At 42.6% G+C, this 19,291-nt stretch overlaps 2 protein-coding genes across 6 annotated transcripts in view; both read right to left on the reverse strand.

Moving 5' to 3' along the window:
• RHEB (Ras homolog, mTORC1 binding) overlaps window positions 1-5,047 on the reverse strand; it is a 29,511-nt gene extending 24,464 nt beyond the window's left edge. Inside the window, exon 1 of the mRNA XM_044424718.1 lies at window positions 4,747-5,047. Within this exon, the coding sequence (XP_044280653.1) occupies window positions 4,747-4,798 (52 nt within the window). The 5' untranslated portion in view covers window positions 4,799-5,047. The remainder of the gene's footprint in view (window positions 1-4,746) is intronic.
• Window positions 5,048-12,715: 7,668 nt separating this feature from the next.
• PRKAG2 (protein kinase AMP-activated non-catalytic subunit gamma 2) overlaps window positions 12,716-19,291 on the reverse strand; it is a 240,642-nt gene continuing 234,066 nt past the window's right edge. For all 5 annotated transcript variants that reach the window (XM_044424712.1, XM_044424714.1, XM_044424713.1 and 2 more), the window contains 2 exons: window positions 15,135-15,228; window positions 12,716-13,479 (listed from right to left, as the gene is read on the reverse strand). In XM_044424712.1, coding sequence (XP_044280647.1) covers window positions 13,448-13,479; window positions 15,135-15,228 — 126 coding nt within the window. In that variant the 3' untranslated portion in view covers window positions 12,716-13,447. The remainder of the gene's footprint in view (window positions 13,480-15,134; window positions 15,229-19,291) is intronic.

Genomic DNA, 19,291 nt, shown 5'->3' on the forward strand with positions numbered 1-19,291 from the left:
AACAACCCTTTCAGTGACTTGATATTACAGTCAAGCATACTGCCTCTAGTGTTTACTGTTACCACTAACAAGTTCACTGCAGTAAGATTCACCACTAGACAGGCAGGCATAAAATGCAGCTTTTAATTAAAGCTGGCTTTTCAGACTGCCATTCGGGAGCAGCCATCCAGCTTAACACCAAGAACAACTAAAGCAATATAAGCACTCAATGTAACCCTCCCCACAAAAGACCAAAGTCTTGTTTAAGCCACATTTTAGCAGCTGTTTCAATTACATTATTAAAGATTTGGTAACTTTTAGCTACAGCATCGATTTATGCATTAACTGACCATTTGATCAACTGACCAAATACGCATGTTACTGCCAGGCACATCCACATACGTAAGTTACTCCACTAAGCCACAGAACATTACACTAGCATACCAGTTTTAAAAATATCACTAAATCCTCATGGTCAGTATATTCCAAATACATATTCTCGTGATTTTTTTAGTTGACCTACTAAGGGAAATGCTCCATTATACATTTTGCATTTTTCTTATGGCTAACATGGCTACTTTTACCTTTCTATATTAAGGTACATTTGGAAATTCAAGGAAATGTGAAAATATTGATACTACTTTTCTGTCCTGCTTCCTATCTCAAACCAAATTCAGAATGTCAGTTGAAGAGTCTCAACTCACTGTAATTCTTTTATTGAAGATTCTTCACTGTATTTCTTCAATGGCAGCTACTCTAGTATTTCCACACTATTGGAGATCGTCTGCCTTGCAGTCTTCTCTAGTTCTCCCATGTGCAGGTTATCCTACATCCTCTGAAACCTCTTTGCAATATTAACTTCTAAAGCCCAGACATGCAGCACAAATTCTTGTGTTCAATTAGAGTTAAGCTGAATGTCTCTTTGGAAGAAACACAAAGGAGTAGCATCCTGATTCATCCATTCAGGCCTCCATATACCCTGTGACTTGTGGTGGGCAGCAGAGGGGGAGACGAGAATGACAGGAACCGGAACTTTACCCAGGCATGTGTAGAAAGCCTTAAGGTATGCTGCTTTTATTTGAAGAGTTTTTGAAACTATTAATGCCATCGCACAGCAGGACTTTGTCAGCCTGACATCTACTTCTTCCCTTTGCATCACCGGATTCTCTCTCCACAGAAAAGGGAGAAGGAATTGCTATGGTAACTAACTCAAGCCCACTTTCTCCCAAACAATATGCAAAATTGTACAACAGACCAGAAGTTTACAAAGTGGCATGATAATCATTGGAGCCATGGAGCTAAGGTTCTAATTTGAATATACCATTTGAAAGATAGCAGAGACACATTTTCTGTGAGGTGTTTAAGAAATGTAATAAAATAAATAAGATCCAACACTCATTTCAAAGAAAGCCTTTAATTAAGAATACTATTGTATTTTTTCAAGGCAGCGTTCAAGTGTTTGATTTTTTTTAGTATGAATAAAAATGCCTGCTTCAGTTGGCAGATAAAAAATGTCTGACCTTATATATATATGTACCTGATGCCTGAAACAGAACAAACCTATAAGCTGAACATTTTCCCCTTAACATTAGGTTTTCCAAACTGTCTGACAGTCACCAAGATAAATATGTAAGATAATATTCACATAAAAGAGGAAAAATTGTATACAAGATCGCTTTTTAAAATGACTGCTAATTAAAAGGAAGACGCCTCAAATTAATCTGCTTTAAAGTCTCTCTTTTCACATCATAAGATAAATTCAGTTACAGATTAAGCATTCAGAAATGTCAACACAAACAGAATCTTCACTCTGGACTTCCTCCCTACTTTAGTTCGAAATAAACTAATCTGATAACACACACTAGGATATAACTTTTAACTGATTTACATCGTATATGCTGCCTCTTAGTTTGTTTATAAAGTGTAAGTGGACTTTGAATCTACTCTGACTTCAGTCCACCCCGCTGATTAACATCACTCTTGTTTACAACAGTGCAAAATATGTAAAGAATGCCATAGGTTCAGCACTTAAAGGTCTTTGGGCCCTTAAGGGCAAAAGTGAAAGAGCAAAGATCACATCACTAGTTCTAGCTTTAAATGGCTGGATCAGGTACAACATGACCGCTTTGATACAGAAACAGCAGGTGGATAGAGGAACCCAGTCACATTTGCTATATGTCTTTAGCATGTGGGTGGGTGGCAAACTACAAGGCTGGTCGTTCGTCTACTAGGGGGCCATTTCCAAACAGTCTTAGTGATTCCATATATTGCACAGAAGCAAACCAAGATTTGCCACTGGGCTTATGTTCAAAGGGAAACTATGATCAGATCTGACAAATGTACATACATGACACACATCTGCAAATACCTTTATTTTGTGGAGGTATGCCTACAAAAGGGAATGAGTATTAATGAAATGTTTGAGAATGCTTAAAGAATTAAGTAGTTCAATGTTCTATGCCTTTAAGCTATATTTTGAGTGATCTCATTTATATGATAAAGTTTACATGCCCCTTTTTTGGCACACTTGGCAGGCCCTGAAACATTTTGGCACATACTGAGTTAATGTGTGTTAGACATGTGCATCTTGTTTTGTGCTCATTGACAAGCATAGTTACTATGGGAAAAACCTCACAGTCACAAATGGCAACCCAGTAATCACATTCATGGAATTCAGTTGATAGAAGTGAAGATATTAATATCAGAAAGTTTCATCACTTGCTTGGGCAGACACTTTTCTGTGCAGTAGCCAATGAATGCACACCCTTCACTAGATGTCTATCTGTCTTGCCATTACACCCAAGAAATGTGAGAAATTAGACTAAGTACCAAATATCCATGCAAGCAGAGTAAGAGACATTTGCCCAGTCTCATTGTTTTTAAAGTGGACCGTAGCCTCCTTAGGGCAGCTGCCAGAGAATGGAGATTCCATTGCCCAGCTATGTGGCGTCAAATGGTCCAGGATAATTCTTTCCTATTTTCCCCTACTTTCCTAGCAGGGCTCTGGTTGCTCATTTCCTTTGTTTATGTATTTATTTATTATTACTATTTATATATTAATATCCCACCATTTTTCTTTTCAAGGAACTCAAGGCAACTTAAATAATTTCCCTGCTCTCAAGCCTATCCTCACACCAACAACCTTGTGAGGTAGGACAGGCTGAGAAGAAAATAAAACTGCTACTCTGTGGCATCCTCCCCATATTACATTTTGCAGAGTTTAAGCAGTCAATTAGATTTGTGGAGCCTCAAGATGAGAAATCTTGAGACCTCCCATTTATTGTAAGCAATTGTAAAATAACTTACTAAGTGCTGCCTGAAATCCAACTTTTTTTAGAAAAAGGCTTCTGTACAACCATTTTGGGAAATTTTGTTTGGATTAGTTTTACATCTAGGAACAATTCTCCTGGGCTGAAGCAAAGCAGATTCATGGACTATACTCAACGGAAGACAGAGTAAACTTGCAGATTCAACACCAGCTAATAAGAACTAGTCATAATTACCCATGCCGTTAGAGGCAGGAAGCCATTTGCATAAAGTCTGAACCTAGAGAACTATCCGAAATGAGATATGAACTCGTATCACTCAAGGAATGGAATGCCCTAGCCATCTTCCTCATGAGATGGATCTAGGAATATTGGGCAATAGCGTTTCTGTAGGATCTTTAGCAGAATGTTGGCACTGCAAGCTTTTAGAAGCTGGACATGAGTAACTGAAATTCTGTTTCATTTTAATGTTGTCCAGAGCAAAATACTAGCTCATCCTGCCTTCTTCAAATTAGCCTGAGAAGGGGAGGGAAGAGGTGGTTGTAGTTTGAGGAAGCAAAACACAACATTACATCCATTAACCCTTTAGGCACCCCATGACTGCAACTCACTAGGGCAAGTTTGTGATTACACCACTTAAACAAGGGACATAAAATAGAGCACAAAACCCGAATTTCTCATTGCGGCTGGTTACTTAAAAAAGCAAACCCTCTCCTCCTTCAATGTAATTAAATGGACAAGAACAGAGCACTGCCATCGACAGACTGGCAGCTACACCAAATTCGTTACCATAAAGGTGCGATTCGGGACACGCGACGCAAGGCTAGGGAAACGGGAAGGCCACCACGAAAGCCTCCGGGATCCATTAAAATGCTTCTCACTGGGAAAGGGCAAGAAGGAAAGCAGCCGCTTTCACATTCGTCCACAAGCAGCGACCGTGCTCCCGAGGGCCAGACCGCGAAGAGAGCCAGATTTAAATCGGATTTACCTCCGAGCTAAAGCACGTTCTGCAAACGCGGGAAATGCGAACGAAGCTGGCCGGGAAGCTGCCTGTTCACTGCACTTCGGGCGCGACGGCTCCACTCAGGGGAAAGCCCCACGGGCACAGCCTGCCAGCCTCGCGGAAAACGCGAGGGGCGCGCCGCCCTGTCCGAGCGCTTCCCGCTCCCAGGACGGACGCGCGGCGGTGCGGGCGACCGGCTCCTTCCCGCCGAGGAGACGGCAGGCCCGGCCCGGCCCGGCCGCTCCTCTGCGCGCACCTGCGGCGCTGGCGCCCAGCCTCGCTGTGCCGGGCGCGGGCTCGGCCTCTTCGGGCAGCCCACGCGGAGGAGGCGCTCACACGCGGCTCCGCGGGCTTGCCGGGGCTGAGGGAAGCCGGCCGGGGCCGGGCACGCCCGAAGAGGCGGCGGCGGCGCAGGCAGGGTCCCGGCCTGGCCGGGGGAGAGCGCGCGAATCCCCTGCCCGCAGCGGCCACGGCTCGCTCCCCCGGGCGGTGACTCACCGACGCTCCTGTAGCCCAGGATGGCGATCTTACGGGACTTGGAGGGCGGCATCTTGTCCCCGCCGGGCCCCGAACCGCATCAAGGGCTCCTGCCGCGGGGGCTGCGCGGGCGAGAACGGGGCGCGCTGCTCCTGGGGCCGCTGACGGACGGCAGCGAGCGGGGCCCGCGACGGCCTAGCCTGAGGCGAGGCCGGTTCGGGACAGAGAGAGGCGGTGGCGGCAACAGGGGGCGACAACGCGCGACATGCAGAGGCAGCCGGCTGCGCGGGACTGGCGGGCAGATTGAGGGACTCGGCGACGCGACGCCAGCCGCTTCGTTCACGTGACGATGACAGTCCTCCTCCTCCTCCTCCTCCTCCTCCCACCCGCTCCCTGCGCGCGCAGGTACTTTCACTCCCTCATTCACTCGCCCACGTACGCCCTGCGTGATCACGTCACGGGGCGGGGGAGAAAGGGGCTCGTTTGCCCATTGGACCGGCCAGTCAACGAATTCGCAGGTTGTGGAAATTTCGCTGCGTCATTCCTCCCGGAAGATGGCCCCGCCTCCTAGTGAGGCCCCACCCCCGCCCGCGGCAGAGCGAGCGCTCATTGGGCGTTTCAGGGCTCATCTTTTTTGCTTACTGATTGTTCCTGAGCTCGTTCGGCAAGTCATTGTTATTGGCTGAAGCCCAAAGGGGAGGCTGAGAAGGGGGCGTCTTCCTGGGGGGCTGCTTGTTTGTGATTGGCAGGACGGGGAAGACTTGGCGCGTGCATGAGCGGCGGGTTCGCGGCCGGAGCTGTCCATTTTTGAGGGCGGGCGTGCCGGAGCTGGCGCGGAGCGTGCGGCTTGTTGTCCCCCCTCCCCTCCGTCTAGGAACACGCCGTGGTACTTTTCATACTACCTCATCTGCAGCTTTTATGCTCTTTTTGTATGACATATATAGCAGCCAAACAGCGCTACGAACAGGCTCTGGAACAGAGGAGGTTACTGTCAAATTACTCCTTTCCTGAAAATCACAGGTCTGTCCTGTGCAAGTTTAGGAGGGAAAAAGGCCTACAGCTCCCAGCAGGCATGTTGATACTGGCCGAGCATGCTGGGAGTTGTAGGCCTTGACTTCTTTCTAAACTTGCACGGCGTGGCGCTGTAACTCGGAAGACTGAAGCCAAAACGTGAGAAGTTGGATCGCGCGTATGTGTACAAATATGGGTGTATTCAGATACGCACAAGCGCGGAAATGATCAAACTCTGAGCTTCAGTGTTTCATTTCCTTGCTGGTTATTTACTCCTATTCGTGTAACTTAGTGCTTTGATAGTTGTTGCGATGTGCCCCCATCTGCGACTTATGGCGACCCTATAATGAAAGCCCCCCGAAATGGCCTATACGTCCAAATTTAAGGCTGTGACTTCCTTTGTGGAGTCAATCCATTTCATATTTGGTGGTCTTTTTTCTTCTGCCTGCCACTTTCCCTAGTAAGATTGCCTTCTCCTAGGAGTTAAGTATGACAGCCTCAGCTTTATCATGTTTGCTTCTAGGGAAAGCCCTAGCTTGCCTTAATCTAGGACCCACTTATTTATCTTTCTGTTGGTCCAGGGTACTCCCAAAAGCTGTTTTCCAGTATCACGTTTTGAATGCACCCATCTTCAGCTTTCTTCACTATCTAGCGTTCACATATCAATACATAGTGATTGCGAATGGGCCTATCATGGACTCCCAGCCCAACGTATCTCTCAGACATGTTGTGAGGATATAATGGAGAGAAGGAAGAGCATGTGCACTTTGGGTTTCTTGCAAGAGGAAAAAAGGCAGGGCATACATGTAATAATAAAATTAATGTGCACCCTAGCTGTTCTGTATTTATACAAGTGCATTTCACAAACCTGCTCTGTGTGAGGAAAGGGGTAGGGTTGTGTCATGTACATGCTATGGTGAAGCAACTATCAAATGTATTTATACTTCTAGTGACCATATTCTTTAAACATGTCCCAACCTTGCTGCTGTGGATCATCCAGCAAAGTGCTATAGGTCTTTTTGCTGCAATCAGGTTCTGAATTCAGGTAGGATATTGATACTGTAACAAACCATAGTAGCAATTATGTATGTGGATGCTGCATTCTTTTGTTACAGAAACCTTATCTTGTCAATTACATTACTATTTCTAATTCTATTGTTTCATCAACACTTCTGGAGGAAACGACACCACTACCTAGGATCCAATTAATATGCCAGGCTTATGGAACCCCGAGAGGTTTATGTTGATGTGCTTCTTGACTAGCAGCCTTTTCCCTTGTCTTCACCCCATCATAGACTATTCTGGAACTCTTGTTTTGAAAAGCAGTTTTCCATTGGAAATGGAAGAGCTACTATTCAAGAAAACACACTTAACCCCCCACTTAAGCTCTCCAGATCACTTGTATGGGGTTTTAAATTTATCCTTTTTGATACTTACCTCCACCTTTATAGGTACAAAAACTATTCCTACCTAGGAGAGCAGCGATGTATCACTGAGATCTGCTTCACCTTTCATGTTTTCTGCCTACATACAAGAAACACAAGTTTTACAAAGCTTTGGATGCAAAGGGAAAAGAAACCCAGGAGTCCAGATTAACATTAATATTCCTTTGCCAAATTTATTACGTGTATGTCTTCAACAGTACTCAGGGCAGCATCCTTCGGGTTCCCTGTCTTCCATCCAGGCTGCGACCGCCTCAGATTGCTTGAGCTTCAGTTAAGTTGGCCACATTATGTGCCTTCACATTATATTCATATTAGAACTGGGATCTAAAAATCAGCATGACTATAGTATACAGTATTAGAGAATATTGGGAATGTGCATTTCTCAAACCACAGGGGGACCTTGCAGATCACTTTTGAAACTGATACAACTTTTAAAAGCAGATTGTAAAATAGCAAGAAAGTTGGCTGCTTAAATCCTGCTGGACACACTCAAGTTCTTGAGTTTACCTAATGTAGCCAGATAGATCATGGTCCATATTTGATATTAGAGGCTACTGACCTCACAGTTTGTGTGTGAATGAGTGCCAGGCATTTCTAGTATTGCTTGTTGCCTACCTGATATAAACTTCAAGCACTGTTGAAGTCTGTCAAGCACACAAGATTATAATCAAGTTATGTTAGGCAGCTGCAAGATTAGCCTAAGGAAGCCATCTAGGCCCACACTTTGCTAGCTATAGGCTGTAGTTTGATCATGCGTAGCCCACATTTGGTAGTTTGAGGGAGGTTCCTTCCAAAATTGTTTCCTAAAGTGTTTTGTACTTTTGCAAACCTTGAGGATTCTCCTTGAGGATTCTCTTGTGTGCTGATAGCACTATTTAGCTCACCTAAGGATCACACTTAGCAAATAAAATTGCTAGTAGTGTACAGATTTCTTTTCTCAACTGTAGTTTTACTTAAAGAGAGTTTGGTCAACTCAGGACATGGAGGTTTGCTAAGAGTTGTTTTCTAGAGTCAAGCACACTTACTAAGCTTACGTATGTAATTTTAATCTTTAACCTAAACCTCCCATTATTTTGAATCATGATACAAGCTAGTGCCTCAAAGTGGAAAAAGCTCATTGTCTCTTGCAGCAATGGAACCCTCTCAATAAAGCATTATCTATATTTGTCTGAAGTCCCTTTTATAATGGAAGCTTATGTTACCCTTCCTGTCAGAAAAGAAAGGTTTGCGAGTAGATGAAGAGAACAAAGCATTTCATACCAATACTAATACTGGGCACGTGTTTGAATTATCTTTAAAAAAAGATACTCCTTTATGCAATCAGGGATCAAAGGCTCTGTGTGAGCAATTTTGTAGATAATGTTGCTTGAATTTGTCCATGACTAGGCATCCATAACGTGACTAAATGGTGCACTAGCCTGTCCGTTTCAGATAAACAGCACCCATGTTAGTCCTATTCAGCAAATAGCTTCTGCAATGTTAATTAGTGGCATTCCTATTTCATGTTTTGCCCATTTTAATGCTTTCTGTCCAGCATGACCAGGTAGGGGATTCACTGATCACTGCTAAGGAATTGTATCTGTCCCTCTCTTTAATTATTAGTTTCCTTTCAGTATTTAAGTACTCGATTGAGCAATATTGCTATGAGAAAAAAACATGAAAGGAACAAGCCCTCCCCCAAATTAATAGATACTACAGAGCCCATTGGAGAAAATTGGAGATATGAAGGGAACATTTCATGCAAAGATGGGCATGATAAAGGACCAAAATGGCAGGGACCTATCAGAGGCAGAAGAGATTAAGAAGAGGTGGCAAGATAACACAGAAGAACTATACAAGAAAGAGCTTAACGTCCCTGATAACCACGATGGGGTGGTCACTGACCTCGAGCCTGACATCCTGGAATGTGAAGTCTAATGGGCCTTAGGAAGTCTGAGCAACAACAAAGCTAGTGGAGGCGACAGTATTCCAGCTGAGCTATTCAAAATCCTAAAAGACGATGCAGTAAAAGTGCTACACTCAATATGCCAGCAAATTTGGAATACTCAACAGTGGCCACAGGATTGGAAAAGGTCAGTTTACATTCCGATCCCAAAGAAGGGCAATGCCAAAGAATGTTCAAACTACCGCACCATTGCACTCATTTCACATGCTAGCAAAGTTATGCTCAAAATCCTACAAGCTAGGCTCCAGCAGCATGTGGACCGAGAACTACCAGAAGTACAGGCAGGATTTCGAAGAGGGAGAGGAACTAGAGATCAAATTGCCAACATACGCTGGATCATGGAGAAAGCTAGGGAGTTCCAGAAAAACATCTACTTCTGCTTCATTGACTATGCTAAAGCCTTTGTGTGGATCACAACAAATTGTGGCAAGTTCTTAAAGAGATGGGAGTACCAGACCATCTTATTTGTCTCTCGAAAAACCTATATGCGGGTCAAGAAGCAACAGTGAGAACTGGGTATGGAACCACTGATTGGTTCAAAATTGAGAAAGGGGTTCGGCAAGGCTGTATACTGTCGCCCTGTCTATTTAACTTATATGCAGAGCACATCATGAGAAAGGCGGGGCTAGATGAATCACCAGTTGGAATTAAGATTGCTGAGAGAAATATCAACAACCTCCGATAGGCAGATGATACACTCTCATGGCAGAAAGTGAAGAGGAACTAAAGAGCCTCTTGATGCGGGTGAAGGAGGACAGTGCAAAAGTTGGCTTGAAACTCAACATTAAGAAAACTAAGATCATGGCATCTGGTCCTATCACTTCCTGGCAAATAGATGGGGAAGAAAAGAAGGTAGTGACAGATGTTACTTTCCTGGGCTCCAAGATCACCACAGATGGGGGCTGCAGCCAAGAAATTAAAAGACACTTGGCTCCTGGGGAGGAAAGCTATGGCAAATCTAGACAGCATACTAAAAAGCAGAGACATCACCCTGCCAACAAAAGTGCGTATAGTCAAGGCTGTTTTTCCCAGTTGCAATGTATGGCTGTGAAAGCTGGACCATAAGGAAGGCTGAGCGCAAAAGGATTGATGCCCTTGAATTGTGGTGCTGGAGGAGACTCTGTGAGTCCCTTGGACCGCAAGGCAATCAAACCAGTCAGTCCTAGAGGAGATCAACCCTGACTGCTCTTTAGAAGGCCAGATACTGAAGATGAAACTCAAATACTTTGGCCACCTAATGAGAAGGAAGGACTCCCTGGAGAAGAGCCTAATGCTAGGAACAATAGATGGCAAAAGAAGAAGGGGACGGCAGAGGATGAGGTGGCTAGATGGAGTCACAGAAGCAGTTGGAGTGAGCTTGAGTGGACTCCGGGAGATGGTGGAGGACAGGAAGGCCTGGAGGAATGTTGTCCATGGGGTCACGATGGGTCAGACACGACTTCGCAACTAACAACAACACAGAGCCCATGATTTTTAACATCTACATGAAACTGCTGGGAGAGGTTATCCAGATGTTTTGGCTGAAGTGCCATCAATATGCAGATGATACTCAGCTCCACCTCACTTTTTCATCAAATCCAAGTACAGAGGTGGCCATACTGAATCAATGTCTAGGCTCAGTAATGGACTGGATAAGGGCCAATAAGCTGAGTCTCAATCCAGACAAGATGGAGTTGCTGTTGGTAGGCGGATAGTCTGTCCCATTGAGAGACATTCAACCTGTCCTACACAGTTTGCACTCCCCCTAAATGACAAGGATCATCATTTGGGGGTGCTCCTGGACCCAGAACTGTCACTTGAGTGGCACAGAGCACCTTTTATCAGTTTAGGTTTTACCAACTATGACCCTGTAAGGACAGGCAGAGCTTGGCTAGTTATCCATGCTCTGGTAACTTTCTGTCTGAATAATGTGTTCTTCATGGAGCTGCCCTTGAAACTCCAACTGATTCAGAACAGAGCAGCACAGCTTTTAGCAGGGACTGGCCCACAAGTTCACACCACGCCTGTCCTCTTTCAGCTGCATTGGCTGCCAGTTGGAAGTCTGGGCCCAAATCAAAGTGATGCTTTTAACATTCAAGCCCTAAACTAACTGGGGCCAGGTTAAGTGAAGGAATACTTGGTCCCGTATGTTCTACATGGCCTCTACTGACGTCCTTCTCAGGGAACCTCCCTTGAAAGAAGCAAGCAGGGTGGCAACCAGGAGAAGAGCCTTTTCAGTAGTAGTAGCCCATCTCTAGAACATGCTTCCCAGAGAGGTCTGCCTGGCACCATCTTTCTTTTTGGTGCCACGTGAAATTTTTCAGACATTAATAAAGGTAAAGGTTTCCCCTTGATGTTAAGTCCAGTCATGCCTGACTCTAGGGGGCGGTGCTCATCTCCGTTTCCTAGCCGAGGGAGCCAGCATTTGTCCACAGACAGTCTCCGTGATCATGTGGCCGGCATGACTAAACACCGAAGTACACGGAACGCTGTTACCTGCCCACTGAAGTGGTTCCTTTTTATCTACTTGCATTTGCAGGTTTTCGAACTGCAAGGCTGGCAGGAGCTGGGACGGAGCACGGGAGCTCACCCCATGTGCAGATTCGAACCAGTGACCTTTCGATCAACCAGCCCAGCAGCACAGTGGTTTAAACCACTGCGCCACCTGCAGTCCCCCTCAGACATTAGACATTAATAGATCAGTGTTAATTTTTAATACTATTTCACTGCTATTACTTGTACTACTACTACTACTATTGCTGCACCATATGGTAATCATTATAGTTGCCGTGGGTTGTTGATCTCTTTATACTGGTTTTATTGTTTTACTCTTTCATCTAAATGTTATTTGTATTGATTATTTATGTTTCTCAATCTGTAAAGCACCCAGAGAGCCTGTGGGCTATGGGGTGGTATAGAAGTTAAACAAACACGCAAACAAACAAATCTCTTTTGAGAGAAATTAGTCTTTCCACATAAAAGGGTATATGCCAGAGCAGATTCCTGTTGGGCAAGCATTTGGATAATTAAACAACATAATACATGAATTTTATTGTGGTCTCAATATGCAGGAACACTTGAGTTTTATTCAATAGGATCTTTGCAAAGCATTTTCATACTGTGGATTTCAATAAATCTTATGGGCTACTATCATGGTATGATACCTTCAGTAGGTTTATATGCAGTATGTCAGGGGTGACTAGACTTGCTCAACAGAAGAGCCACATAAGGTAAATGTCAGGTGTTTGAAAGCTGGAAGTGGCTGCTTGCAGGTAGTGCCCACAGGCTGCAAGCAGCAGGCAGGTGCCTGTGGGTGGTGGCAAGCACCGAGTGGGTGCCTATGGGCCCCCACAGGTGGCAAGCCACAAGGTGCAAAATAAACTCAAAGAGCCGCATGCAACTCCTGAGCCACAGTTTAGCCACCCCTGCATATAAATTCCTCATACTATGTCTGTTACTTTTGTGTTCTCTTTGGTAGATACCTGTGAGGTATGGCAATTCTGTCTGGCGGCAATACATTTGATAAACTTGTTTTGTGGTCCTCTTGGATGTAATCTATCTAAAAGAAAAATGACTTGCACCAATGCTTTTGTAAGAAGAGATCTGCTCCTTCTTATATAACAATCAATATTTTATTAATGAACATGGTGAAGTTTTAGCTATCCACCAAAGATGTGTAAAAAAATTGCAGAAAATAAAAATAAATAAAGCTGGTTTTAAATCAGACTTGTTTTACCATCTGTGTTCAGAATGCAACATTTATAAACCACACAAAAATGTCATTAAAGTTTTAAAGTAATCTACTGATATTCAAATTACAGCTTTTTATGACAAATCTAATGATATCTGAAACTGATTTGGTTTTAGGTTTAGTGACTTGAATATTCAAATACAGTGTCTTGTTTCTCACAATACTTCCCCTTATTGTGATGGGCAACAGTGATGACATATTGTTGGCTTTTTGACATAAGGCACTATGATATGAATATGCCATACTCTTGCCTTATGTCAGAGATCTGTTACTGACCAGTGACTGCTATCAAATACAAAAAATGGTATTGTTTCAGGATACAGTGCAGCAATAGATGGATATCATGTGACGTCTTTCGGCAAACATTTTGAAATGCAAGCCTATATTGAATACATAAGCTTTTTGTCATGCTGCTGTTTTTTGCGCGACAGTCACTGGGTAATAATAGACTAGCTACCCATCACTCAGTCCAATACACATACATTCTCATCACCATTTTGTTCTTCCCTATTGTCATCAGTCTTCTTGAGGCAAAGATGACCCAGTAACTTCACTCAAGTTCTTCTACAGAGGCCTTTACATTCATAGCAATCAATCAGTTTCACCTTCCTTTTGTTTGGCACCTATGAGAAAAATAAGAAGTTAGGTGTGGGAAATTTCCTTACAACAAATTCTCTCATTTATGCCCCCTGTTCCTTACGTCTTGCATCAAATTTGCTTTTGCTGTGACGTATCATTGCATTTATCCAGCACTTAGAAGACAAGGTTTTGTGCCTAGCAGAATTAGCTACTTCCATCCTCAGATATGCCTGAATTGCTGTTGTGTGGACATGTTACAAACTCTTTGTTGTTGTTAGTGGCAAAGATGTGCCCAACCCATCACGACCCCACAGACAACATTCCTCCAGGCTCTCCTGTTCTCCACCATCCCTTGGAGTCCACCCAAGTTCAAATCCACTGCCCCAGTGACTCCATCTAGCCACCTCATCCTCTGCCGTCCCCTTCTTTTGCCGTCAAATATGATTAGTAATAGCTGAACCATTCTTCCTTTAATGCAGGCACTATTTTACAAAGTTATAGGTTTCAATGTTTAGGATAATTTCACTCCAGAAGCATAAAAGAGAAGCCTATCATAACTTGAGAACATAGCTGGACTATACTATGCCGACTTCACATCCTCACAGGCTTTATTTACTAGAGGCCCAACAAAACATGCCCAATCCCTACTTAGGATCACTCAGTCACGCCCAGTAGTATTCACACTTCTGACTCTTTGATATAAAGGGGACCTTTTGCATGCTGGCCATCTCTGCACATAGCTTGAAAGGGACTAAGGCAACCATTCTAGAAAAATACTTATATCTATTGTGCCTTTGGCCAAAAATTGTCTTTTTACAGAAGCTTGGATCAATATCTATGTATGGATCAACATCTATGGAATGCGGTCCCCAGAGAGGTTCGCCTGGCGCCGTCATTATATGTTTTTCGGTGGCGGGTTAAGACCTTTTTATTTCCTCAATATTTTAATATAGCTTTAATATTGTATTTTTTAATATTATATTTTTAACTGCAACCAGAGTGGGTCAACTTGTTTATGTTGATTTTTATGTTGATATTTTGTTATAATTTATGTATATTGATATTTGTATTTTATTTATGTAAGCCGTCCTGAGACTTTTGCAATAGGACAGCATATAAATATTACAAATAAATACATAAAAATATGAATATTTGTAATATATATTTTAAATGACCATTTCAAAGCGTAAATTCAACTGAAATACTTTGTACCTTCTATTGTTTTAAACTTTTCTGCTAAGCTGGCACAATGAGCCAGATCCAAAGTTCCACAGCTGCTCTAATGTCCTCACAGTAATTCTGGACAGTGCCAACTTTTCCTCACTTGTACCATCAGAAGCAGCTCACTGTGCAAGCTGAAGGTGCAAGCACAGACCTGTCAGTGACGGTGCAGTGTGAGTGAGAGAGATCAGTGCACACTGTAAAGGTCCCACATGCTGCCTGGCTAATGCAGAACCAGAAATGGTATTCCTGTTCACACTGTATTTGCTCTCAGGCTGCATTTGCTTTTAGATCGTGGATTTTCTCATTTTGGAGGTTACAACTAAAGAATATGCTAGGGTAAAGAGAAGGTATTGGGGGATAGCTCAAAGAAGTGGGGATACTATCACTGGAGACATTGCAGTTCAGTTATGAAGCTTGAAAACTACTTTCTATGCTGCTGTATTAAAAAGCTATTAAGGAAGTATAGCATCCATACCTGCTGGTGTGAGTACTAATGCTTGTAGGATGTCAGAGAGGGAGATGATACCAACAATACTATCTGCTTCATTCACCACCACCAACCTATGAACCTGCAATTGGGAGAAACACATAAGAGATCACTGAATGTCTCCATTAGAAATAAAATCCACATTCAGATTGTTAAGAGCTAGCAGAATCAAGTTATTTAAGAGGACTCCCAATCCTCGAAATTAAATACTGTATAAAAAAGCTATTTGAAAACCTGTTTTTATTTTGCTCCATGGAGCAATTTAAACTGAATTGAATGTTAAGTTCAAAGAGGTAACATTAACAATTGGTTCTGTTTCCAGTGCTGTCAACTTGATCAAACCATTTAGTTTTAGTAACAAGTCAAGAGTCCTGTTCTCTCTCACTGTTAGCTCTGTGCATTCATACTCCATTTCTGTTTTGCACATACAACAGATGGTCTAGTTGTTCTTCTATTAGAGCAGGTACATGTTGTACAGTATTAAAACACATTTCATATCACAGCTACAAAAGAGTAACTGTCAAAATTCTAACATTATATAGTATCAAAGACTGTTCACAGGTACATACAAAGGTAACTCAGAATACTGATGACATTTTCTTCATCGCTTTGTCAGAGTAGAAAATAAAGCTCAACAGAAATTGTTCTTGTTCATTGAAAATATATTCAAGTAGAATGTTCTTGTTAAAAATAGACATTGTAACCCAAACACTGCAACACAAGGAACTGACTAATGCTAACAAGTCTATTTTAAATTTAAAAGTGAAGCGTAATGTTACTTGTTTCATACACAGTTAAATTATATTTAAAATTAGAAAAATGTAATTAAAATTTCATCCTAATGGTGTATCCTTACAGTTTATGCACTGCACTCCAGATTGCTAAAAGGTATATATTTCGTTTATTTTGTGCTGTCTCAGTAGGGCTTTTAAATAGCAAACACTCTTCATGGATTACTTTTGAAACTCCTTAGTTTTGAAAGCAGCTTGTAGTATGGCAGCAGTAGCAAGTTTTGGGGTTACTGTACAACAAACCAGGCATGTGCCATGCACCTCTGGTCTTTCTCCACGCACACACACACATCTCCAAGTGACTGAACGAGGGTGCAGTCAATTGTATAATACTTGAGAGACATGTAGGAATGCAGGCCTAATTCTGCAACAACCAGGCCAACCTCTCCTTCATGTCCAGGATTTCCACAAACATTTGTGTCACAGGTTGGTCATTTGTGTCTTGCATTGGTGAAAGGGACAGCTGTTTGAGAGACGAAAGTTCACAGCCTTGCCTGACATGTAAAGCTTAACCTTGCCATCATTTTCACTTTATAATCTGATTTGGAAAGTTTGGCCATATTTGGACAATCCAATCTCAGTTTAAGCAGCCAAGATATGAACAAACCTCCTGCAACAAGCCTCATCCCATATGAGTAGGAAACAAGCCAGGAAGCAGCAGCTAACCATAGTTTCCCATTACATCTGAACCGGAAACAATGATTAATGGATTCCAAACAAGTCACGACATGGAAGCCAACTTAAGCAACAGCTTCATATCCTGGCTTGTTTGGAATCCATTAACTAGTTTCCCTAATCCTAACCCCTTTAATCTAATCCAGGCAACACAGTGGTAGTTCTACACCAGAACTAGGATACAGAAAAGTACTGAATAAGGGCCAATAAAAAACTCGGTTCAGGTAAGTTTCACTTGCACAGACCTTGGTGTCTGACCAGTTGTGGAGGGAGTTGTACTTGCCACTAAAGGAAGTATGAGCAGCTGTTTAGATCCCATATTGTTACTAGAATCAGAAGGGGCATCAATGGAACACCATTTATCATCTTACACTGGTAACTGTGACCCACTCCCACCCCATTTGGCATGCTTAGCTACTGAAGTTTTTCCTGGACTAGGTGCTGTGCAGGCACACAAAGCCATATAGAGACCGTAAGGAAAAACTACTGTTATCCATGCTCCTGCAAAACCACCCGTTTTGGATTATTGGCATATGCTATACCTAGATAGGTCTTTAGACCTGGGCTGGAAACACCAGCTAATCAAAATTTGGGCCACAGGACAATTAACTGTGAATGGCCCGTATGCTACACCAATACTTCATCTGTGGTGGCTACCAATTTGACATGCTGCTATTACGCCTTAAAAACCATAAAAGGTTTGGAACCAGGTTACCCAAGCATTTCCTAATCTTAAATATAGTAAAATAGAATCTAAGGTCATCGCCAGGGTCTGGTGACTAACGTAAGCTGCTTTAAGCCTTTATTAGAAAAAAGGCAGGATATAAATCTAACAAATAAAATAATAAAGGGGGCCATTTCAGTGGAGGCACCCAGTTGTGGAATGCCATTACAAAACAGGCTTGTTTGGCACCCATATTATGATCTTAAAGATCTTCCTCCTACCCCAACTCCAGGTATTTTAATCGGAAGGTTTTAAATACATACATACATACATACATACATACATACGTTCATTCTGCTGTATTCGTATACTGTGGCTGATCATTTTACTTTTATATTGTGGTGGTTTATTCTGTTTGGATTTTTGCTTGTTTTAATCTTTATGTTTTACATTTTATCATTAACTGCTCAGAGAATGTCACCTATTCCTCTGTGGGATGTAAGTGGCAACTATCTTCACAGTAGCAACCCTTTCCAATTCTGAAATGACTGGGTATGGAGAGTTGCACCCAGACACTGCTACCTCTCTTTTTGGGCCCACGAAACAAGCTGCAGTCAGGAAGCGCTGAGACTACGCTGGGATCACTCCTTAACACTGTGTGGCACAGCTGTGACTGAAGTGCTCCTGAAACCAAATATACCCCCAAAAGAACAATGACAAGGCTTAAGTATTTCTGTCCTGCCTCTCTGAACAAATAAAAACATTGTCAGTTGGTTTGCAATACAATGGCCACAAGAACACAGAAATTATAGAGACTAACAAATGAGATGCAAGAAGAGACTGCTATCTAGTCCTGTGTCAGAAGCTCAATCAAACACACACACACACACACACCCGACACCACTAAAAGTCAGTGTTCCCTTGGGAACCACTGACTTACCTTGTTCTGCTATGGAAGGCAGAGGCAGAACTGAAATGGGTTCCTTCCCTTCCAGGTGGTAACCCTTTCCTGCTTGCTCTACTCCTACATGGAGTGAGAAATAAATGTTTAAAATAAGATTAAATGCAGCTTCTGGCTTGTTTCTCTGCTTACATGAAGGGAGGATTGAAGTGGCTGTGTGGAAGTGCAGAAGGCTCATTCATACATTTGTTCAAGCTTAGCCATTGCACTCAATTATTTGAAATGTGTTAGTACTGAGATTCTCTTAGCTTTTACACAGGCATTTGAATATGTTGTTCAAAGGAAATATGTCCAAATGTGCAACAGTTAGATGTACAGTTCCCACAAAGCATTTCTCTTAAAGATGGCCCAAGCCTTGCTAAACATCTTATATTTTTTGATTATTCTCTCTCTCAGCCATTTTCAAGTCAACGTATATAAAAAAAATTTAGTAAGGATGTGGACTACATACTGGCCAGGTACCTTACAGCTCCTCTTCTCTTGTATTTGAACAGTCATACTCACCTGATAACAAAGGGAGAACACAGGAAAGATATAGAAAAGGGGGGAATTCTATTTTTATGTATGTTTATCTCATTTTGGTGATATTTTAGTTAGAAATATTATGATGGATGGGATTCACATAACTATTGACTATCACAAAGATTTAATCCAGAGGTGAGGAACCAGTGGCCCTTCAGATATTTTGGACTCCAATATCCATTAGCCCAGTCAGTGCAGCCAATCATCTGGAAGGCCACTAGTTGCTCCCTTCCTCATTTAATCACTTGGCCATCTTTCAACTCCATCATTATTCAAAAGGTTACTGAATTAAAAAGTAAAACAGGTGAGAAGCAAAAGGTGAAAGAAACAGGGTTAGCATTCTGAATCCAACTTTCCAGTAACTATCACATAGTGGCAAAAAGAACTACTACAATGACTACTGAGCAGAAGAGAGCAGCAGAAGAGGAAAAGCAAGAGACCTCTTTCGGAAGATCCATGGAATCAAAGGGAGATTCAAATCTAGGCTAGGAACGGTAGAAGACAAACAAGGGGACTTATCTGTTAAGGAGAA

The sequence above is a fragment of the Varanus komodoensis genome, unplaced genomic scaffold (genome assembly GCF_004798865.1).
Source record: "Varanus komodoensis strain SLA01 unplaced genomic scaffold, ASM479886v1 scaffold15, whole genome shotgun sequence".
Lineage (NCBI taxonomy): Eukaryota > Metazoa > Chordata > Lepidosauria > Squamata > Varanidae > Varanus > Varanus komodoensis.